The 23,770-nt window shown below is 37.1% G+C and overlaps 2 protein-coding genes across 6 annotated transcripts in view; both read right to left on the bottom strand.

Moving 5' to 3' along the window:
- Positions 1-12,838: 12,838 nt before the first annotated feature.
- LOC114477762 (uncharacterized) lies at positions 12,839-17,977 on the bottom strand. Of its 2 annotated transcripts, none has more exons than XM_028470349.1 (6): positions 17,616-17,977; positions 16,477-16,578; positions 16,300-16,406; positions 16,070-16,231; positions 14,716-14,942; positions 12,839-13,241 (listed from the first exon to the last, which is right to left on the bottom strand). In XM_028470349.1, the coding sequence occupies exons 1-6, from the start codon at positions 17,707-17,709 to the stop codon at positions 13,136-13,138; spliced, it is 798 nt and encodes a 265-aa protein (XP_028326150.1). In that variant the 5' UTR covers positions 17,710-17,977; the 3' UTR covers positions 12,839-13,135. The 2 variants fall into 2 exon arrangements, with proteins under 2 accessions (XP_028326150.1, XP_028326141.1); XM_028470340.1 differs by having other exon boundaries at positions 12,842-13,241; positions 16,300-16,409.
- Positions 17,978-20,029: 2,052 nt separating this feature from the next.
- Positions 20,030-23,770, bottom strand: part of LOC114473845 (FERM and PDZ domain-containing protein 4-like) — a 71,143-nt gene continuing 67,402 nt past the window's right edge. For all 4 annotated transcript variants that reach the window (XM_028463696.1, XM_028463706.1, XM_028463716.1 and 1 more), the window contains exon 16: positions 20,030-23,509. In XM_028463696.1, the coding sequence (XP_028319497.1) occupies positions 20,328-23,509 (3,182 nt within the window). In that variant the 3' untranslated portion in view covers positions 20,030-20,327. The remainder of the gene's footprint in view (positions 23,510-23,770) is intronic.

Raw genomic sequence — 23,770 nt, 5'->3', positions numbered from 1 at the left:
CTCCAAATCGCACCCAAAGTGACTCCCAAAAAACAACAACAAATTGACTCCATATTCATAAAGAAAGACTTCCTAAATAACACACAGTGACTCCCAAAGACACACAAAACAATGAAAACAAATCGATTAAAAAAAAAAAAAAAAAAAAAACAACAAAATGTATTTTTGTTTTTTAAGTCATTATGTGTGTTTTGGGAGTCTTTTTAGCATATTACTGTTGTTGTTTTTTAAAAAAAAAAATTTGTTTTGATTTGTAGTCATCTTGTTTTTACTTTTAAAATTCAAACAAAACAGAAACTCTGATCATTGCTCCTGGTGCTTCTAGAACATCCCACATCACCTCCATTCTTGCTACTCTGCACTGGCTTCCAGTTAAGTTTTGCATAGAATATAAAATATTAGTTCTCACGTTCCGAGCATTACATGGTCAGGCCCCTAAATATATCTCTGACTTGTTGTGCCCCTACTCATCAGGGCGATGCCTTCGGTCTTCAGGTCAGGGTCTCCTAAAGACCCCAAAAACTAAATTTAAAACCAGAGGAGACCTGGCGTTCCAGGCTGTAGCTCCCAGACTCTGGAATAACCTGCACCAGTCTCTCAGGGAGCTCAACTGTGTGGTCACTTTTAAAAAACTGCTGAAGACGACACTTTACAGTAAAGCTTTTAGATAACTGGATTTTAATTTTTATTTATCCTGTAATGTTGCTGTTCTTATGATGTTTATGCACTCTTGTTTTATTATTCTATTGTGTTGCACTTGTACTTTTACCACAACTCTGTACAGCACTTTGTGATTTTATCTGCAAAAAGCGCTTTATAAATAAACTACTTACTTACATTGGCATAATGTTGTGTTTTTAGTGCATTTTTCTGTCATTTTGTGTATTTTTCTGTCATTTTGTGGATTTTTCTGTCATTTTGTGGATTTTTCTGTCATTTTGTGGATTTTTGGTGTTTTTAGCGCATTTTTCAAAGTTTTTTTATGTCATTTTGTGTGTTTTTAGTGCATTTTTTTGTGTATTTTTCTGTTATTTTGTGTGTTTTAAATGCATTTTTCTATCATTTTGTGTGTTTTTGGTGCATTTTTCTTTCATTTTGTGTGTTTTTGATGTTTTTAGTGCATTTTTCTGTGTATTTTTTGTCACTTTGTGTTTTTGGTGTTTTTAATGCATTTTTATTTGTATTTTTTGTCATTTTGTGTGTTTTTGGTGATTTTAGTGCATTTTTCTGTGTATTTTTTGTCACTTTGTGTTTTTGGTGTTTTTAATGCATTTTTATTTGTATTTTTTGTCATTTTGTGTGTTTTTAGTGCATTTTTCTGTGTATTTTTGGTGTTTTTAGTGCATTTTTCTGCCACTTTTGGAGAAACCATGAACATAATTGCGTCGCAGAGCCTTTTCTGACTTCTCTCTTCACACGTCTGACAGCAGAAGTTCAGTTACAAACCAGGAACATGTGACTCTGTAAAGTTCTTATATTGTATTCATTTGTCGTTTGTCTTATTCGGAATTAGAAGATAAACTGTGCACTTTAGTCATAAATTCAGGAGAACGAGTGCGACTGTTCCTTCCTGCTGTGATATTCTGCATCATCTCAGCTATAAAACGCTCCATAGTTTTTTATTGGTTTTAAAGCTGAGGTTTTTGCTACGTTTGGTTCATGCTTCGTTATTTCAAGATGATGTTAGGGGAGAATTATGCGAACGTCTTATGAGGGAATTTCAAGTGAATGTCCGGTACTTTTTTTTTCCCAGTATTAGTGAGTTGGCATGGCAACCCAAGAATAAGACGTGTGGGTGCTTTGACTTTCTGACTTTCAGATGTTGGGAAGAATCATTTCCTGCTTAAATCTGATTGAAAAAAGGCAACAAAAAAAAAAAAAACAGCTAGAAAATGTGTAAAGTGTTGGTGTTTTATGCTTCCCGCCTCCACATGTGCTTATTTTCAGAGGAACTGTATCTCTAAACATTATGAAAAGCAATACGTAAAGGAAAAGGGATCCATATTAAACCTACATACACTACATTTTGTTCTATTTTTTACTATCAATGTTCTCCTGGATATGAAGTGACCCCAATAAATGTCTGAAAAATATCATCCACAAAAGGTTATAACGCACAACAAATTTTTATATGTATTGATTAGAAATGCCGCCTCAGTAACAGCTTCTGCAATTTATTTTATTGTGTTCTCTCTCTTTTTTTTCTTCTTCTTCTTCCACGAGAGGCAATAACACGGCAGGTCAAATACAGACATAATGGCTGCTTCTGTTGTACACATTGCATATTATATACGATCAAACACATAAATCACTGAGAGACACCTTTACACACAGTGTTGACCAAACAAACTGACTGTCCGTTCTTTAACAAATCGGCAAAAAAAAAAAAAAAAACAACAAAAAAACATAGATTTAAGTATGCATTATTTATTATTTTAGGGATTGTGTGCATGCATAAATATTTATCTATAGTCTACATTATTCATAAACACTATTTGCGTGATAGGGAACCATGCAACCTGCCAAACTCCATGTTTTAGTAAAAACCTGCAGGTTTTTACTAAAACATGTGAGTATTGGAGTCATTTTGCATGTTTTTCTGTCATTCTTTGTGTTTTTCTTTCGTCATTTTCTAAATATTTCAGTAATGTGTATCATTTTGTGCATTTTTATTGTTTTGTTTATTTATTTGTTGTTTTTGGAAGCATCTTCTGTGTGTCTGGGATAATTATGTGTATATACTTGTTACCCTGAATATTTTTCAGCAATACCGTTTTTTTTTTTTTTTTGATCATTTTGATGTATTTTTCCATCATTCTGTGAATTGATTTTGTAATTTTGTGTATCTTTTGTATGTTTGGTTGCCCTTGTGTATGTTTGCTGTCAATTTGTGTTTATGTCTTTATCTTCTGTGTTTTTGGAATCATTTTTTGAACATTTTTCTGATGTTATTTGTAATTTTGATGTATTTTTCCATCATTTAGTGTCTTTACTATGTCATTTATGGTATTTTGCTGTTTTTTAAGCCTTTTTTTGTATGTTTCTACAGTTATTTTGTTTATCTGTCATTTCTGTATGTTTTTAAGCCCCCTTTTTAATTATGTTTCGGCAGTTATTTTGTGTTTTTGCTGTTTTTATTTACTTATTTGTCTTTTTTTATGAGTCTCTTCTGTGTTTCTGGGGTAATTGTGTATATTTGTAACCCTTGTGTATTTTTGTTGTCATTTTGTATGTTTTTTCTTCGTTTTTGGAGACATTTTGAATATTTTCCTGCAATACTGAGTTTTTATTTTGATGTATTTCTTCTTCATTCTGTCGTTTGTTTTTGCAATATTGTGTATTTTTGTATGTTTTAAAGCTTTTTTGTACATTTCTCTCGTTATTGTGTGTGTTTTTGGCAGTTCTTTATGTTACTGTGCATATTTGTTGTCCTTTTGTGTATTTTTGTCATTGGTGTGTATCTTTTTGTGTGTATTCGTGTTGTCAATTTTTGATATTTTTCTGTCACGTTGTCATATTCCTGTATGTTTATAGAGTCACTGTATATTTTGTGAATCTTTCATCCGTTTTGTGCATTTTTGTCGAACAAACATGAATTTGCTACAACCAAACACGCTGATGGATGAGTCAGAAACGTAAAAAGTGGACGTACAACGGAGAAGCTCGGGTTAAATCAGTCGACGGAACGATTAAATCTGTTTGAATTGATCACGTGCAGCTGCTTTGCGTTGCAACTTCACATTTGAAGCTGCTGACTCATCACTACAGAAGTGTGACATGAAAACTTTACCTCACTGAGCTCGTTGATCGCAGATGGTGATTCATCTGTTGCACACAGTCCCTGTCTGCCAGCGGGAGCCTCGCACCTCACCACCACGTGTTCCTCGTCCTCCATCTGGGGAAGTGAAAGCCAATCACTATGAAAACGCTCCATTCCACATCAAAAGTGAGACACCTGGGCGTCACACACATTTAATTCAGTCACTAATAGATGCAAAGTTTGAAAAGCATTTATCTGACATTAATGATATGAACAAATATTGAGCTCTACTCGTGCTCAATTTAGGTGTTTTGGTTGTTTCATGTGTGTTTTGGGAGTTTTTTTTTAATATTTTTGTTGTCCTTTTGTGTATTTTTGTTGTTGATTTACATGTTTTTGTCTTTGTTTTGCATATTTTTGATGTCATTCTGCTTTGTTTGTCTTTTTGAGTATTTTTGTTGTCTGTTTTGTTGTAATTTTGCATATTTTTGTCATGTATTTGTTCATTTTTGTTGTTTTACGGGTGTATTAGTCATTTTGTGTGTTTCGAGATAAAGTTTTTTTAATATTTTTGTTTTCCTTTTATGTATTTTTGTGTGTTTTAGTCTTTGTTTTGCATATTTATTTGTTTTTTTGAGTATTTTTGTTGTCTTTTTTGATTGTAATTTTGCATATTTTCGTCATGTATTTGTTTATTTTGTTGTTTTCTGGGTAATGGGTCCTTTTGTGTGTTTCGGGAGTACAATTTTTATTTTTTTTAATATTTTTGTTGTTTTTTTGAGTATTTTTGTTGTCCTTTTGTCATTATTTTATGTATTTTTGTCTTGTCTTTGTTTATTTTTGTTGTTTTCTGGGTTATAAGTCATTTTGTGCATTTCGTGTATATTCTTGTTGTCGTTTTGCGTATTTTTGTCATCTTTTTTGTTGTTTTGCATATTTGTGTCATCCATTCATGCATTTTTGTTACTTTGGGTGTTAGAAGTCATTTTGTGTGTTTCAGGGTAATTTTTTACGTCTTTTAGTCCTTTGGGATGAGATTAGAACCTCATATCGCAATGTTTGCGATTTAATTTGAAGAACTTGTTTTTATTACAGATTAGTTATGATTTTAATGAATTATTTTCTCTCCTTAATTATCTACATTGATTAGCCAGTCTATATACTGTATATTGTGTTATTTGAGGTCATTTCCTGTTGGTTTAGGTTTTGTTTGTGTTTTTGGAGTCATTTTTGAATATTTTTCTGCAATATTGAAGTTTTTCGGGTCATTTTGATGTATTTTTTCACCATTATATGTCATTTTGTGCATTTTTTTGTGTGTTTCTGTAGTTATTTTTCTTTATCCATCACTTTCACACCACAGGAGGAATCTCTGGTGGAGATAATAAATAACACCAAACACAAGAGCAACAAAAAAAGGACCAAACAAGAAAGGCTGGGATCCGTCTCCCGGGCGTAAACCAAAATTGCATTCTAGCTTTAACTTGTCACAAAGGCTTTATCTGTTTTATCACCGCTGAGGAAGCCTGACAGAACCAACACGGCCATTACAAACTACGATAAGGCAGAAATGAAGAGGTTTAAGGAGAAATACAACAGGGACCAAACAAAGCAGGAGTCCTCCTCTACGATATAGAAAGGTTACGACATAGTGGGAGCTTCTTCTTCTTCTGCTGTTATCTGAAACAAACACATTAGCCAGATGCTAACACGTTAGCTTCATCGGCTACTGCTGCTCCAGGTTCATTTGTGCTCACCGACGATGTGTTAAATGATCATCTGTGATGGGTGAGAGACCCTGGAATGACTTCCTGTCTGGGAAGGAAGAGTTACGTGTAGTGTGTGTGTGTGTGTTCTTTGATGTCACAAGATAAGCATAAAGGGCGTGTACTACGAAGCTGGATAAGTATGTTCTAATATCTCTCAGTTAGCTGCACTAACCAAACGTTCTCTGTCACAGAGCAGCTGTACTATGAAGCAGGATATAAACACAGGTGATTAATTTTACCCTTTTTCTGCAACTACACCAAACTTGCCATATTTCAACCCATTTATCAAGTTTTCTTTACATATTTTTGCTCCTTTTGAATGCATTTTTGCTACATTACTCCTATTTCTGCCACTTCTCATCACATTTCAATGCCTTTTTCTACACATTTTTTCCACTTTCAAGTCATTTTCAGCACTTGTAAACAATTTCCACCTAATGTCACCTATGTTGACCTAATATTGTCACTTTTAACCTCTTTTCAGATCTACTTGTGCACAAATTCCTTTACTAGTAAATAAATGTTTAGTTTACGAGTCCACTAAATATTTCACTAGTAATAAGATTTTAGGACGGACTACCGGACTCAAAACGCCACTTACTTTGTTGTTGTTGTTCTTCTTCTTCTTCTTGTGTACACAAGTTAAAATCACTGCTCCTCTGCTATTCGCGAACGAACCGGGCTGAAATTTGGTAGCTATAATCTATGGAAGTATACACAAAAATGCTTGGAGCCCAATTTGGGGCCCAGGGGGACACCAAAAGAAAAAAAACAAAAAAAAAACTAAAGTTAATTTCTCATTTATTTGCGAGCTAAATATCACGACGGTTGGTGGAACCGAATCTTTGGCACACACCAATATATAAATGGGGCCCATTATCCCGTACCTGTCACGGGGGCGCCAGGAGCACCCCATTCTTCAAATGACTACTCCTTCGTTAGTTCTTGTTTGATCGGAATGCAGTTTGGTATGAATACTCAGGGCCCTTTTTTTTTTTTCTTCTTTTTTTAAAGGGCCCAAACCCCATTTCCGTTATTTTCCAAATTAATGGGAACATTGTCGTGTGATATATCATTTTAAAGGTAATTCAACATAGATTACGATTATGCCTCGCATAATTCGATTAGGGGCCTAAGGGGCCCACCCCCCTTATTTAGGCAATTTCCATTAAAGTTGTTTTCTTATTCATTTGTGAGCCAAATATTGCAACAGTTGGTGTTATCGAATCATTGACACATACCAACATATGAATGAGGCCCATTACTCCATATGAGCCCCATTCTTCAAATGACTACTATGTTAATGCTTGTTGAATCGGGCTGTAATTTCACATTGATATTCTATGAGCAGATGTCAACACCCTCTAGCAAACCTTTTTAAAACCTTCTCCTGTAATGTCTAAATTTATCGTAAAATTGTCAGGTGATATCTTGTTTCAAAGGCAATTCAACTTGGATAACAATTTTACGTCGCACACTTAGATTTGTTTTACTTGATGGAACCGAGTCATTTCACTGAATTCTTGGGAACGTGGTACGTGCTATTCAGCCCGGCTGTAGTTCAGCAGAACTTGTTAGTCTACTAGTTGTACTAGTAAAGCCAAAATATTCCCTAGTAGTACTAGTAGAGCAAATGTAAATGAAGTAGGAAGGATTTGAACCAAATCCAGCTCACTGATTGGTTGGAATACTTTCAAAAGCCAATGACAAGCAGGAAATTACTTTCTTCGTCCACATTTTGCATATGACGCTAACTAACTAGTGACACTTTTTACTCCACCAGCGCTACTAGTAAAGTCTACTCGCTCACTGGCAAACCTAAATTGAGCACTCGTAGAGTTTAATAATGGTTAATAATCACTGATGTCAGATTTAACTGTAAATGTGTTTTCCACAGTAGGAGGAATCGTGGGTTTATTCCCAGTGAAGAAAGGCCAAGTGAGGACAATCTGCCTCAGATAATGACACATGACCCTGAGACGTGACCCATGGGTCGGCATCTCCATCCTCTTCATCTTAAAAAGCCATCCCAGCATTATTCACACACACACACACCCTCCAGCACGATGCTCACCTCTCTAGCTGCAGCTATTAGACCAATGTTCTAAGTAATATATTGCATTTCACAGAGAGACAGCGGGAGGAATTTTGATGTGCATTCCACGCGCTTGTTCTGAAGTTGTTCCCCATTTACGCCCGCTGTTCGTCTCCGGATCGGCTCAAACTTTTCTCATTTAGAAAACTCATTTTGACTTTATTTAAAAAAAAAAAAAGGCCAGTTAGGAGGAGGCAGCGTGCACGGCTGAATGTTAAAAAGAAAAAAAAAAACGCTGTCACACCTGTGTCCGTCTCCATCTCAGACCGGCAAAATCATCCACGTACATGACACGCATACACAAAAAGAGACCACAAACAGGCTATAAAAACATCCCCTAAGATACAATATGCATAAAACTAAAAAAAAAAAAACATCAACGGAACAGACAATCAGAGCTAAAACAAAATAGCAACAAAAAGACAAACAACTTTATATAAAACATACGTATTCATATATTAGGCCTTCCAAACTACACAAATGGCGTGAAAAACTAAAAACAACTACAAACTAACACAAAAGAATTACAAAAATGGAGAAAAATACATTAATAAAGAAAATAACAACAAAAAAGACACGTAATAATCAAAACAAGCACACAGACACAAAAAAATATTACAGAATATGCTTGGAATAAAACATCCGATGCAAAAAAGTACAAAGAAAAAGTTAAAATAAATAAAAAACACAAAACAGACACACAGAAAAACATCAACAATGACCTAAAAATACAAGAAAACAAAAAAACTACTGTAAATAATCCATTTGTATTCATACATAGGGCCTTCCAAACTACATAAACACTGTAAAATACTGATAAAAAAAAAAATACAAACTGACACAAAAACAACAAAAGAAGAAAAGGAAATGACAAATTAATCCTAAACATGCGCAACAACTCAACACAACCATAAATAAGACAACAGTGAAGACACAAAACAATCCAAAGCTGTGCAAAAAGGCACAGAACAACCACAACAACACACGCAGAGGCAATAAACAAGACACAAAACACCTGAAAAAGACTAAAAACCACCACAAAACAACTACAGACAAGTAAACATGTGAAAACACAGAAAAAAAACACAAATAAATTATATAAAGTCATCAATTCAAGTCATTTTATGTGTTTTTGCAGTCATTTTACCTGTGTTTTTCTAATGTGTATGTTTGTAGTCATTTTGTGTATTTGTCTATCAAAACAACCACAACAACACACGCAAAGGCAAGAAACAACACGCAAAACTCCTCAAAAAGACTAAAAACAGTCAAAAACTGACACTAAACAACGACAAACACAGAAAAAACACAAATAAATGATATAAAGTCATCAAGTCAAGTCATTTTGTGTGTTTTTGGAGTCATTTTGTATGTGTTTTTCCTTATCTTGTGTATTTGTCTGTCATTTTGTATGTTTTTGCTTGGTATTTTGCGCTCATCGTGAGTCATTTTGTGTAGTTTTTTTTCATTTAAAATGTTTTTGTTGTCTATTTTATGTATTTGTGTTGTCTTTTTTTGTATTTCTGCCATTTTGTGTGCTCAAAACAATCACAAAGCAGACAACAGTGAAGACACAAAACAATCTAAGAGAAAAAGAACACCAAAAAGGCACAAAACAACCATAACAACACGCGCAATGGCATTAAACAAGACACACAATGCCTGAAAAAGACTAAAAACCGCCATAAACTAACACTTAACAACTACAAACACACACATGAACATGTGAAAACACACAAATAAATGATATAAAGTCATCAAGTCAAGTTATTTTGTGTGCTTTTTTCTTATCTTGTGTATTTTTGTAGTAATTGTGTGTAGCTTTTTTTCATTTTGAATGTTTTTGTGTGTTTTTGGGGTCATGTTATGATACAAAGTTCTCAAAACAATCACAAAGTTGACAATAGTGAAGACACAAAACAATCTAAACACCAAAAAGGCACAAAACAACCATGACAACACACACAATGCCGGAAAAAGACTAAAAACCGCCACAAACTGACACTTAACAACTACAAACACACACGTAAACATGTGAAAACACAGAAAAGACACAAATAACTAATACAAAGTCATTAAGCCAAGTCATTTTATGCATTTTTTTTCTTATATTGCGTATTTTTGTAGTAATTCTGTGTATTTTGTGGTCATTGTGTGTCTTTCTGGAGTCATTTTAAGACACAAAGTCCTCAAAACCATCACGAACCACACAACAGTGAAGACACAAAACAATCTAAGAAAAAAAAGAACCACAAAACAACCACAGCAACACATGCAAAGGCATTTAACAACACACAAAACGCCTGAAAAAGGACTAAAAACAGCCACAAAACAACTACGTTTGATATGATCCATGACAAACTGGATTGTGGGGAAAATGAAAGCACGTTCGGCATCTGTTCTATTCATTTAGCGCAGAGTCAGTGTTTGATCACAGCCCGAACACAGTGTGTGATGTGAGGACCTTGGACAGCTCCATTATGGCCCTGATTCACTCTCTGTTTGTCCTCAGAAAACATTACATCACGTTCACTGTGCAGCTCACGTCCACGCCCGTGTGTGTCAGTAGGTACGACACCGACCTCTGACCTTTACAACTCACGACCACTCGCGTCTAGTTTCAAAGCCAGCGTTGGATTTAATAATAAACTATACATTACTCAGTGTTTTGCAGAATTCCACAGGCACCGCTCGGTTCTTTTGACCTTCTGCCTCTCAATTCCTTCCCTCTTTGAAAAGCTCTCAGCGTTGGTGCAAAAAAAAAAAAGAATAAAAACTCTACTTAAGGAATAAAATGATAATATAAAAATAAAAAAATGCCACTGGGTGGCTGATAGAAGGAGAAATAATGACATTTTGTGCTGTGTTGTGATGCTTTGAAGTGAGTCAGACTGAAACGGCGCTGATTTCATTTGCATGTTTAAAAAATTGGATGGCATTTATTCTCTGATCCGCAGGGAATAGATCAGATCATCAGATCGTGTTGATACGAAGACGACTTTAACTTTAACTAAAAAAACAGTATTAAAAAAAATTAAGAAATGGCTCTGGGTGAAAGAAAGGGAACTTCAATACTTTTTTAAAAACTTTGTTCGTCTCTCACATGCAGCCCTTGGTCTAATCTTACGCAGCCCCCAAAGAAAATGTACAAAATTCAATGAAAAACACACAAAACAATAGCAAGAATACATACAAAAATTTACAAAGAATTACAACATTGCAGGAAAATACAGTAAAAGACAGGAAAAACTCAGAAAATACTCCAAAAATGAATAAGACGACAACTGCAATACACAAAATTACGAAAAAAAAAAAAAAAATCCAAAATGACGGAAAATGACAAAAAAAAAAGGACACAAAAAGACAAGGAAAACACAAAAAAACGACTCGGCAAACCCACAGTTCTAACAAACAAGCAAAACGACAACATAAATACACAACAAAACGCCAAAAAAACATACATGTTGCAGGAAAATTACACAAAAGGACAACATAAATGCACAAAATGGATTCATAACAAGCAAGACAGCCACACACATACACAGAATGACAGAAAAACGCACAAAACACAAGCAAAAACACAATAAAAACACAAAGATTTACAACATTACAGGTAAAAAAACCCCAGTAAAACACAGGAAACTACTACAAAAATGAATAAAACAACAACGGCAATACCCCAAAAGATATTTTAAAAATGACAATAAAGTACACAAAAAGACAAGGAAAACCAACAATGACTCAGCAAACCTACAGTTCCAACAAACAAGCAAAAGGGCAACAGAAATACATTAAAATTACACCAAAAATACACAAAAGGACAATATAAATGCGCAAAATGCAATCATAAAAAGCAGGACAACCACAAACATACACACAATGACAGAAAAACACACAGAACTACAGCAAAAATGAACATAAACACACAAAATAACAATAAATAAATAACAGAAAATGACAACACTAGTTTCATGAAAGATCCAGGGGTTAAATTACAGGTGAGATCCTGAATGTAAATAAATCAGTGTAGCAGAGGAGTTGTAATGTAAAATAACCTACGGTAAACAATGGGCATGCGCACCTGGCGAACTGCGCATGCGCGTCTGTCATGTTGAAAAAAGGGTAAGAATATTTCCTTCAATTTTTAGTGTTAGAATTAGTGTTTATCAAAGTAAGAACATTGTTGTAGCAAAATACATTTAAATAAACTCCATATTTTGTTACTTATATATATATATATATTTAATTATTACACCAGGAACTATTTGTTTTCAATTTAAACAAGCCTCTAGCCACGCGAGTTGTTGATTAACAAATCATGGTTGGAAAAATCAATATTTATACCAGAAATGTGTAACATGTGGCCCTCAGTGTAATTATATGCACAAAATAAGAGAAAAAAACAACTAAAAATACACAAAATATATAAAAACGACAGCAAAAACACACGGAAATTAACCAGAATATGCATTGGACAACTAAAGATGCATAACAATAACTGGTAAAAAAAAAAAAAAATCATAAAACTACAACAACAAAAAGACTCCACTCACTTCCTGTGCTCATCACCATGGAGACAGATGTTTGAAGCATGTGCAGAGGATGATTCCAGTGGTGAATAAACTCTGAATGGTTCCACTGGTTGTTATTCAGCGCGTTAGTGTTAATTACCAGTAACTGAGGTCACCTGCTGAACCAGGTGTGAAACTGCCTCTGATTGGACGGCTCTGGGAGGAATCCACCAATCACAAGGTTTTGTGGGCGGGCTTTCTTTTTTGCGTCACTTTTCTCATTTTGTGTGTTTTTGGAGTATTTTTGTTTTGTTTTTATTATTGTTTGAACGATTAAGTTGTTTTTATTGTATAAAACAATATATAATATAAAACATGTGTAAAATAATGCCAATAATACGAATACAAATGACAAAAAAACAGAAATAAAACACAATTTAAGTATAATTGTAAAAAACACTATTTATAAAAAAAAAAGAAATACCATGGCAACAGCTGCTGTTTCTGCAGAGCTTTGAGAGGATACATGGGAACGATGCCCCACCTGATGGTCAAAACCAGGAACTACATCTACTGCATCAAACAGGCAAAAATAAAGAGAATAAAAGCATGAAAACCAGTTTATTTAATGTAACAAATACAATCAACGCACTGCATCTTGTTTTTCAGCAAGGACTTTATTTCAAAATGTGTCCATTTGATCAAAAAAATTCAAGTTTTCAGGAGAAACGACGACGACAGTGCAAACGACGACAATCATACAAAACAAACACACACACGTGTTAAAAGGCTTCACATATTCTCTCTCAAGCACACACACACATTCATGGAAAGCAACGCAAACGGCAACTTTAATTTCATACTTTTTGTTTTAAAAGTCCACGGGAGGCTTTCTTCAGTCAGAACATCAGGGACGCACGCTTCCTGTTTCCTGTCGTCACACGCTCTATGACCACGCCCCCTCTAGCCCGACACTGTTGTTATTCTGGATCGTTTGTCCTCAATGAGCAGCGTCGTCATGTTGGTCTGAAGAACTTTGGAGGATTTTCTGCAGCTCCTGAACACACGGAGCCATGCAGTGACTCAGCAGTTCAGCATTTTTCAACCTGGACACGGAAAACACACCATTCATCAAACACGACAGCTTTTCAGGGCCTGGATCAAAGTAAAGGCATTTTGGACGATTCTATGCTCCCAACTTTGTGGGAACAGTTTGATGAATGCCGACATTTTTAATACAGAAAATGGACATAAAAAAACCTGTTTTTTTTCCTTATTTTTATTTAAAATCAGGTCCCAACGTGACAATAAAACACCTTGTGTGCCTGTTTTAGGAAAATCTGACGCATTAACAGTATTTTTCATCAGAAAACAAGTGATTTAATGTTTAGGCAGTTTGACAAATATGTCCAAATCCACCCATAGTCCCATTAAAAATCTCACACTACATGTTACGGCCCGACGAGTGATCGAGTTATCCTGTGACTGAAATGAACGCAACTGAAGTTTTGTTTGTTTTTTGTATTTATGTGTCATGGCTCGATCCTTTTATGGGTTTTCATTGACATTTTATGTGTTTTTGATCAAATGAACGCAGAGCTTCATCTGAAGTCTGTTTTTAATTCTATTGTGTAATTATGAATTTTTCATTTATGCGTTTTTCCAATCATTGTTTTGTGTTTTTTCCCTCAATTTGTCTATTTCTGTTGTTGTTTTGTGGATTTTTTCTGTCATTTTGCATGTTTTTGTCGCATTTACATGTTTGCGTTACAGCTCAATCATTTTGTGCAATTTTGTTGTGGAATCTATTTGAGTACCTGTCATTTTAAGTATTTTATTAGCCATTTTGTGTATATTTGATGTCATTTTGAGTCTTTTTGGAATCAATTTGCGTATTTTTTCTGTCATTTAGTTTATTTTTTTGCCTTTGTGTGTTTTTGATGTAATTTTGAGTATTTTTTTTATTGTTGTGTATATATGGAATCAATTTGTTTTTTTATCGTTTTGTGTATTTCTGGAATCAATTTGTGTACTTTTCTGTCATTGAGTTGATTTTCTTTGCCTTTATGCATCTTTGTTGTGTTTTTTGTGTTATTGTCATTATTTTACATGTTTGTGTTCCAGCTTGATCAATTTGTGTATTTCTGTTGTCATTTTTTTATTGTTTTTTGTATTTCTGTCATCAATTTGTGTATTTTTCTGTCATTTAGTTTATTTTTTTGCCTTTCTGTGTGTTTTTTGTTGTCATTTTGTGCGTTTTTGATGTTTTGTGTATTTCTAGAATCAATGTGTGTATTTTTCTGTCATTTAGTTTATTTTTTTGCCTTTCTGTGTGTTTTTTGTTGTCATTTTGTGCGTTTTTGATGTTTTGTGTATTTCTAGAATCAATGTGTGTATTTTTCTGTCATTTAGTTTATTTTTTTGCCTTTCTGTGTGTCTTTTGTTGTCATTTTGTGTGTTGTTATTGTGTTGGTTCAGTAATTATGACTGCTGGTGCAAAGACAAGGTCATTTTGAATGATTTCCTAATGATTTTTGACATTTCTTTTAAATGTAAATAGTAAACATGTTGTTGTGGTACCTGATGAGCAGTTCTCTCCCCCTATGGTCCGTGGGTCGGTGATGCCGCAGCGCGGTGAGGATGTGTGACGTCAGGACGCCGTAGCACTGCTCTCTGAGGACGTTGTGACTCTCCGTGTCCCAGCGCGGCAACTCACTGGTCAATCTCCACGCCATCAGAGAATGTTCCAGAACCTGATCCCACTGTCGCTTCCTGAGGAGAACCCGACCCCACTCCTCACACGACACCTGGTGATGACGAGGAAGGAGTTTAGAGCGGACGTTTATCACAAACCTGGGAAACTAGAAGCCCCCCAAACGTAAAAGTACAAAATGACAGCAAAAAAATACACAAAATTATTGCAAAAACACAAATTAACAGAAAAATACACAAAAGAACAACACAAATACTGAATAGGACAACAAAATACACTACAAAAAAAATGCACAATGAGACAACAAAAATGCATAAAAACTGCAAAATATACTAAAAAAGTCAGAGAAATACACAAAAGAACAACAGATTCAAAAAGATTCAAAAAATGTACAATTGGACAGCAGAAATACATTAAAAAATTAACAAAAGGACAACAAAATACACAAAAGGAGAAAAAAATGCACAATGGGACGACAAAAAAAAAACAACCTTACAAATAAACAGAGAAATGCACAAAACAACAAATATACACAAAAGACACAAGATTAAAAAAATGTACAATTGGACAACAGAAATAGATAAAAAAAAAAACAAAAACAAACAAACAGAAATACACAAAAGAAAAACAATCATACACAAAAGACACAAAAAAAAAAAATGCATAAAGGGACGATGAATATATATTAAAAAAAAAAACAAAGAAACCATCAAAAAAAATCATACACAAAAGACAAAAAAATGTACAAGAAACACCAAAAATACACAAAACGACAACAAAAAATGACCCCAAAATACACAAAACAACACCACAAATACTTAATAGAACAACAAAATACACAAAGGAGAAAGAAATGCATAATGGGACGACAAAAATCCCCTAAAAAAAAAAACAAACAAACAAACAAATGAAGAAATACACAAAAAAACAAAAACAGGGAAAATGCACAATGGGACAATAGAAATCAAAAAACATACATACATATCAAAAAATACACCAAACGACTCAGAAAGACAATCAAAATTACTGAAAAATACACTAGAAAACAACAAAAAATATACAAAATGAGGGGGAAAAAACAACAAACAGCTGCACAATATGCACCACTTTTGGCTTTTTCTCCTCTAAGGGACAGCACGTGTGAAGGTCTAGGTCAGTGATCATCTAACATATCATTACATGCCCAGGCCTCAATGTCATTAGAGTGGGGGTGTAACGGACCTTAAAGGCCACTAGGTGGGGGTAGGCCTTCCTGTAGCAGTGAGCGTCTCTGTTGGAGCAGAAGCGTGAGTACGGGATGGATCTGAACACGTTGGTTTTCTTCAGCTGGAGCTCGTCCTGCAGATGTTTCATGTCTGATGTCACAGCTCTGGGTTCTTTGTTCTGAAAGAGACCGTCATCATCACTTATCAAACACACACTCAGGGATCAATAAAGATCAGTTTTGATACCAGTTCAACGAGGACCAGGGATCTGAAGAGCTGCACCAGCTGCTGGGTGGAGAGCGCAGTGGGTCGGTCGTCCAGACGGGCCCTCAACACGCCGCCCACGGGAAAGTCTACTACACACACATCACGTCAACACCATCACAAAAGAAAGACAGCTGTGCACATGTGACCTGCACGTACGTGATTGGCTGCGCTTGGCGTTGCCAGGTTGGTTACTGGTTCTTAAAGGTGATGGAGCGATGCGAGCACTCAGGATCTCCAAATAGGATCTTCTCACTCGAGCTGGAAGAAATAAAACATGTTTCTCAACGTGTCTATTTTTTTCTCGCTGTTGTATTTATTTTGTATTTTTGTTAGAATTTTCTGCGTTTGTGTTACGGCTCGCTCATTTTGTGTATTTTCTTGGCCATTTTGTGTATTTTTGTTGGTTTTTTTTTTTTTTTTAATGTTTTGTGTTGTCATTTTGTGTGTTTTGTAATTATTTAGTGTTTTTCTGGAATCAATTTGTGTATTTTCTTAGTCATTTGGTGGTTTTTGTCATTATTTAGTGTGTGTTTTTTCAATTGTTTTGTGTATTTCTGGAATCAATTTGTGTATTTCTGTCATTTTGTGTATTTTCTTGGCTATTTTGTGCATTTATGTATGTTTTTTGTTGTCATATTGTGTGTTTTGTTATTATTTAGTGTATTTCTGGAATCAATGTGTGTATTTTGTTTGTAATTGTGTGTGTATTTATGAATCAATGTGTGTATTTTTTTATCTGTCATTTTGTGTGTTTTATTGTATTTTTCTCTGTCTCTGTTGTGTATTTTCTTGACCACTTTGTGTATATTTGCCTTTTTGTATGTTTTTGTCATTTTGTGTATTCTGTTATTGAGTTTATTTCTTGAACAATTTGTGCATTTTCTTTGCCATTTAGTGTTTTTTTTTTTTTATTGTTTTATGTATTTCTGGAATCAATTTGTGTATTTAATTTGATTGTTTTAAATTATATGAATGCAGAGGTTCATCTGTAGTGTTTTTAATGTGTTTGTACCAGAGCCTTTTTCACATTTGAATAGTCATAATAATCTGAACAAAGACTGGTTTAGCGGATGGTGTATTGGCTGAACTGGTGATCAGTTTACCTGGTGGCAGAAGCATCTCCAATCACACAATTTAAGCTTTTATTTTGAAAAGCCCATAAAGTTGTGAAATCAATCACAACAGTGCATTAAAGCCATTGTCTTATTTTGAAGGGGTTTTCTTTGCACTAACTAACCTGTGACATTAGCATGAGCAACACAAACTGTGCTAACTTACTATAACTGATGACTTACCTGTGCTTTTAGGCTGTGGTGCAGGTATTTCCACCAGGACACGTCGCGGTTGCCAAACTGCTCCCATGGTTTCACAGCTTAGCCCTGTTAGCATCTGCTGCTAATGCTGTTAGCTAAAGTTTAAATCCCCGCGTTCACTTTTCACTCTTGCTCTTTGTTTTCCTGATGATTAACTGCAAATTTAAAGCTCCGAAACTGCGGATATACACGTAAATAATCTTCAACTAGCTCACCTAGCAACCCAGAGTGAGTAACTAACACTGAACTAGTAACTAAACTACTTTATTTTAGCAGCACAATGCGGTTCTCAAGACGCGCAACACAGTTTGCCGCGCTGGGCGGGGACGCACCCGAGGCGTCCATTTGATTGGTCGAAGGGTGCGGCACGAGGAGAACAGGGCGCATGGAGGGCACGTGTTCAGAGAGGACATGGAAATCTGAATAAAAGACGACTACAAAATAAAAGATAACACAAAACAAAAGCAAACACACATGAATTACTTTAAAAAAAAAAAAAAAAAAATACAAATTAAAAAAATGACAAAATTGCACAAAGGGAGGAAAACAACACACAAGTCAAATATAACAGGAAAACACACAAAATAAACAAAAACACACACAAGCCAAGTATACAAGTAGATAACAAAAAACCACACAAGATGACAACGAAAATACATAAACTCACAAAATACACAAGATCACCACAAATATACACAACGATGACAGAAAAATTACTCCAAAAAACACACAAATTGACAACACACAAAAGGATTCACAAAGCACACAAAAATGAATCTCAAAACACACAAAACAACTTCGAATATATACAATAAAAAACAAACAAAACAAGAACAAAAATAGAGAAAATAAGCAAAAATATACAAAACGATGAAGAACATTATACAAAACAAACACAATAATACACAAATCAGCAAAAATATTTACAAGTTGAGAACAAAAATACACAACTGCAAATATACACAACAAAGACAGAAAAATGCACAAAATAACCCAAACACAGCAAAGCTACACAAAATAAGCAAAAAATACACAAAATGACTTTCTAAACACAAAACAAAACAAAATGAGTAAAAAAAAATACACAAAATACGCCCAAAAACAACAACAAAAATACACAAAGTAAGCAAAATCTATACAAAACACTAAATAAAATACAAGTAATGACTCCCGAGACACAAAACAAACACAAAAGTACACAAACTGATCAAAAACATATACAAAACAAATCCCAAAACAACAACAAAATGACAAACTCTTTTTCCTTTTCTGCATTAATGCTGATTGGACACTTTCCATCTTTGCAGTAGATTTTGAAGGAATAAAGTGAACTCTAAAACAGTCCCAATGACTTTCAAATCCAACACATACTGTTTGTAGTTCAGAAAAAGAACATAATAAATAAACTAATTATATGATACAAGGCCAGAAATCTAGAGAAAAAAAGGAAATCATCACTCAAAACACACACAGAAATGTCTGTAAAAAGGTCTGTAGTTTATTGATGAAACACTGCACGAAACCAAATGTTTCCCCATTAATGACAATAGTAAATTAAGTGAATAGTTATACGCCTACTGCTTACGTAAAGTGGTCAAACATTGCAGTGCAAGTTCAACGTCCCGGTATTCGGTTCTCTCAGATCACTAACTTAAAACAAAATAAAATGAAATAAAGTTTGAACCTCTTGTCCCACAAATAGAAACGAATATTTCTCATAATAAATAATAATCTGCAGACATTTATTAAAATCTCTAAATACAAGAATCAGTACAATTGTACGTAAAACGGCCCCACGTCAACTGTGTGACCTTAATGCTGCACCATAATAATAAAACAATGTAATCTTAATACTTGATGTCTTCCTGAATCTGCTACATCTATATATTTATATATTATGTATTTTATATATATATATAATTATTGTACAATTTATACATGATTGAATAAGTTATATAATGCACAGGTGTACAGTTCCTCTTCAGTGCTGATGATACAAAGGTCTGTGACAGTTTGACTGTTTAAATACATGCTAGCACTAGCTAGTAAACTAGCTAGCACAGCCCGAGAGGTTTCTCTTCATAAATCTTAAAGGGATCCTTCATTGTTTTTAAAAATATGGCCTAAAATCTTCTACATGCACTTATTATATGATATTATGACTAACAAAACACATTATTATGCACCATATTCATTGAATCAACTTTTAAAAATGGGACTACTTTACAGTTTTAGAGCCTGTGTTCCTCCATCTTGAAATCACGTGACTTGATGATGTCACACGGCCCCACTGCCTGTAAAAATCCCATTGTTTTCTATTGGAGTTAAGCATTCAGCCTGCTTTTTAGATAAGTTAGCTGCTTTTTAGATAATTTAGCAGCTCCAATAGAAAACAATGGGATGTTTACACGTGTTGGCAAGATTGAGGAACACAGGCTCTAAAACTGTAAAGCAGTCCCATTTTTAAAAAAGATATTAAATTAACATAGTGCATGATATGTGTTTTGTTAGGCATAAATCTGAGCATAAGTACATTTAAAATATTTTAGGCCAAACTTGTAAAAACAGTGGAGGATCCCTTTAATGAGTGATATGAGATTTAAAATCATTGAATGCTACTTGTATTGTTGTGTAAGATTTCATGACAGTTCTTGATTTTTAAGACAAACTTCTTGTGAAGTTAAGGGCTAGCCTCTACTTGTTAAGCAGCGTTTTAAGGGAGCGGGTGAGTGCGTTGGCGATGGCCGACATGGTGCTGGAGTGCCGTACCAACGCTTTCACGCTGTGCTCCCCTGGTGCTCCCACGGTGGCCGCCTCGGCCGCTCTGAGCAAACAGATGTAGTTCATCACCACTTCGTCCACCTTCGCCACTACCTCTCGTTGTTGGTGTGAGGCCGCGGCGCCGAGGCCTCGGACCAGACACATGCAGGCCTCGCACAGGCAGCACAGCACCTGGAAGCTACACGACACGGCTAGCAGCATCTCCTCGGGACTCCCATGGGCCTGCGCCATGCGCCGGCATGCCCGGCCCAGTTCCTTGGACTCCACTGACAGCAGCTGCTTGTACTGCGATACGTCCTGGATTGGCACCTGGACTCCGCGGTCACATCGTCCGAAGCTGGATCTCACGAGGGCGATGAGCTCGCTGGCATCCCGGCAGACGTCAGTGAACCCCGTTGGAAAACTGTACATGCGGTCCTTGAGCGCGTTGATCCGTGCGAGGCGGTCGCTGAAGCTCATGTTGTTGAGGACTTCTCCGTACAGCTGCTCCCCTGCAAGATCCACTGTTGAGTTACACGACAACAGCGCCGACGCATGCTCAATCTCTGCGCCGTTTTCACCGCGGTTCCTCCTGGGTTTCTCCCATTCCAGCTCATCCTCTTCTCCCTCACTTTTCCGTTTGAAGAAACAATAACTAAAAGGCCCATTGCATCTCCATGGACTGGTTTCCAGTTTTTGAGAGCTTTTTGCATGTTTGGTATCTTTTTGTAGCGGGAACGCCACAGAAGCCCTTCTGCTGTCCACTCTATTGCCAGTGGACCAGCACGTCGTATGAGTGGCTACAGAACCTTGAGAGTAGCTCTTGGAGAGACGCTTCCTGGTCGGTCTTCGCTGAATTCTACCGTCCCCTTGCTGGGGCACTGACGGCGATAACGGTTGCTGGCTCTTGCTTCGAGTGGGTTTGTCGAACAGTACTTCTACGCTACCAGAACTGGGAGTAACATTGCTGGTACTGCGTCTGAGCTCCCGGCCTCGCTGTAGGCTGTTACTGAAGGGGTCGGTTATTTGTAGGGTTGGGCTCATAGCGTGAATGTGGTTCTGGTTTTGGCGAGACTGGATTGGATAGAGTGAATCCTGTGTGCAAGTGTTTGCCTGGACTGAGCCGGACAGTGATGGGGGAGGGGGCGGCGGGGGTTGAGGAGGGCTCGGTTTTGGGTTTGATGTGGGAGATGTAACGCACGATCTACTTCCAGAAGATGTCTGCCTGAAAAAAGCAGAAGGATGATCTCCCTGTCCTGGTGGGAGGGTGTTCAGGTCCAGTCTTTGGGCGCCCATACCCGGCGCGGCAGAGAAGCAGCGAGAGTCGTTGGAACGATCGTGAGAATGTCTCGTTCTCGGCTCCGATCGAAACCAGTCCTCGGTGCTGCTGCTCGGTTGGCTTCTTGACCGAGGCGGGGCTCGATTCCCTCCATCGTGGCTCTCTCTCTTACAGAGTTTGAGAAAGTGCTCTGGATCCATTCCGCCTTTTTCCAGTTCACTCTCCAGACCAGAAAAGGAGCTTCTCCTCTCTGCAGGCAATGTTCTAAAATCCACGTCGTCATTTATTATCTGTCTCTCAGGATGCATCTCGGGACTTATTTTAAGCTTGGCAGGAAGTGTGGCAGAATGGTACAAGCGCGGGTTTTTGTTTGCCATTTGCATTGCGACCGGGTTTGAGCTGAGGAACAGAGAGGAACCAGACGAAGGCGTGCATGGACAACGGGCGATGGTGTTCCCTCTGTTTTTAACCATTTCAACAAGCTGAGGATTGCTTGTGATAAAGCGCCTGGTGTCTTTTTTCACAGCCCCTCCCATCCCCGCACTATGCAACTTCCCTCCTTGGTGCATCTGACTGACCGTTAGGTAGTTTATCAGCTGCCTGTAGGCCTCACTGCCTTCTTTCTGGCTCAGACCCTTAATACAAGCCTGTTGTTTTGAATGCAAGTTATTGGGGTTTCTTTTACATGAAGCGTCTTTGTGCTTGGCCGTTGTCGCTGAGGAGGGTCGGCCTGTTTCTAACCCCCCACCCGGGGTGTGGATATTGGGCAGCATCTTCCGCAGAAGTGTGGGATCGGCGTGTGGGTGCAAATCTTTCCCCAGTGTGCCAATGGAACTTCCAGATTTGCTGTCTTCGAAGTTTGCCACCCTGAATAACGAGGAGGAGGAATTAGAAAGCGGGTGCCTTTGCAGGTGCTGGTGTTTGGCTTCACTCGTAGCAGGTCCCAGTGGTGAATCGGTTGGGGTTGCACAGGCACTGCTGTTCGTACTGCCACCGGCGTCCAGCGACGAGCAAAGCGAGCCCTGCAGGGAACTCTGGGCCTCTCCCTGCAAATTAGAGATCCTTTTGGCCAAATGGTATTCACACAATCGTGCAACGCTCTGCTGTCTTGAAATGGGTGGATGCTCACTTTGAACGTCCGAGCCGTGGTCAGAACCTCCCGATCTCGATTTTTTGGTTGGAGAAAGTAACGACGCTACGACTAAATGTTCATCCTGCTCAACCGCTGGGGCTCCTTTCCCTGCGCCGCAGTTCGAGTTGTCTGGACGCAGTTTTCTGTGATGCCCCTGACCCTCGGGTGCAGAATGTTCCGCCATAAAAGAGCTTTGCCGTCTCTGGCTTCCATCTCGCTCGCAAAACGACGTCCGCTGGTCAAAATGACCACGACCCTCATTGTTTTCACCTCTATATCGGTCCCTCGTGCTGAACGTGTTGTACTTCCCTCTAGAGTCTGCCGATTTCTTGTGGTGTTTGCCTCCCAGTGTGGTCGAGCTGGGACGCTGAAGCGTGGCTGATAGGTTAGCCTGAGGCCTCACTACTACACTGCTTGGTCCCAATGCGGCGGAGTCCGTGTGGGTGCTTCGTCTCGGAGGAACTGCTGGAGGTTGAAGGTGCTGAGTTGGACTACGATCTCTGGAGGTGGGTGAAACTGGGAATTCTGTTTTCTCCTCCAGGAGAGGTTGGTATCCTTCCCTCGTCGCTACCAGAAGACGCATGTGGCTCTCACTGAGCCTGTGGGCGGCTGCTAGTTCGCAGATCTCAGTAATCTCTGACGAGTTTGTTTCGTTACCGGAATCGGAAGAAGACTCCGGGCTGAAGCCACGAGATTGGTAAACACCTGGAAAAAAACAGATATACAAAGGGAAGAAAACTTTACCAAAATTATTTTCTATTCGGCTAATTAGTGCTGAATATTATAAAACACGTTTGAAGGGAGTTTATAAAAGAATAGTTATATTTGAAAATTATTATATCTAATTGGTCTATGAATCTGTGATTACAAGATGTATTTATTTATCTGAATAATATAGATTGTTATCCAGGAAGTTTAGTATTATTTGCGCCAGTATATAGTCATCTTATAGATGTAAATCCTTGT

This window comes from Gouania willdenowi, chromosome 2 (genome assembly GCF_900634775.1).
Source record: "Gouania willdenowi chromosome 2, fGouWil2.1, whole genome shotgun sequence".
In the NCBI taxonomy this organism is placed as follows: Eukaryota; Metazoa; Chordata; class Actinopteri; order Blenniiformes; family Gobiesocidae; genus Gouania; species Gouania willdenowi.
The sequence above is the reverse complement of the archived record's forward strand: the minus strand, read 5'-3'. Positions and strand labels throughout refer to the sequence as shown.

Excerpts from the sequence above, each read along its gene's own strand:
- LOC114477762 (XM_028470340.1), bottom strand. The coding sequence starts at position 17,709 with ATGCTAACAGGGCTAAGCTGTGAAACCATGGGAGCAGTTTGGCAACCG. Across the intron at positions 16,410-16,476 it reads CGCCAAGCGCAGCCAATCAC|TAGACTTTCCCGTGGGCGGC; the intron begins GTACGTGCAGGT and ends ATGTGTGTGTAG. Across the intron at positions 13,242-14,715 it reads GGGAGAGAACTGCTCATCAG|GTTGAAAAATGCTGAACTGC; the intron begins GTACCACAACAA and ends TTCCGTGTCCAG.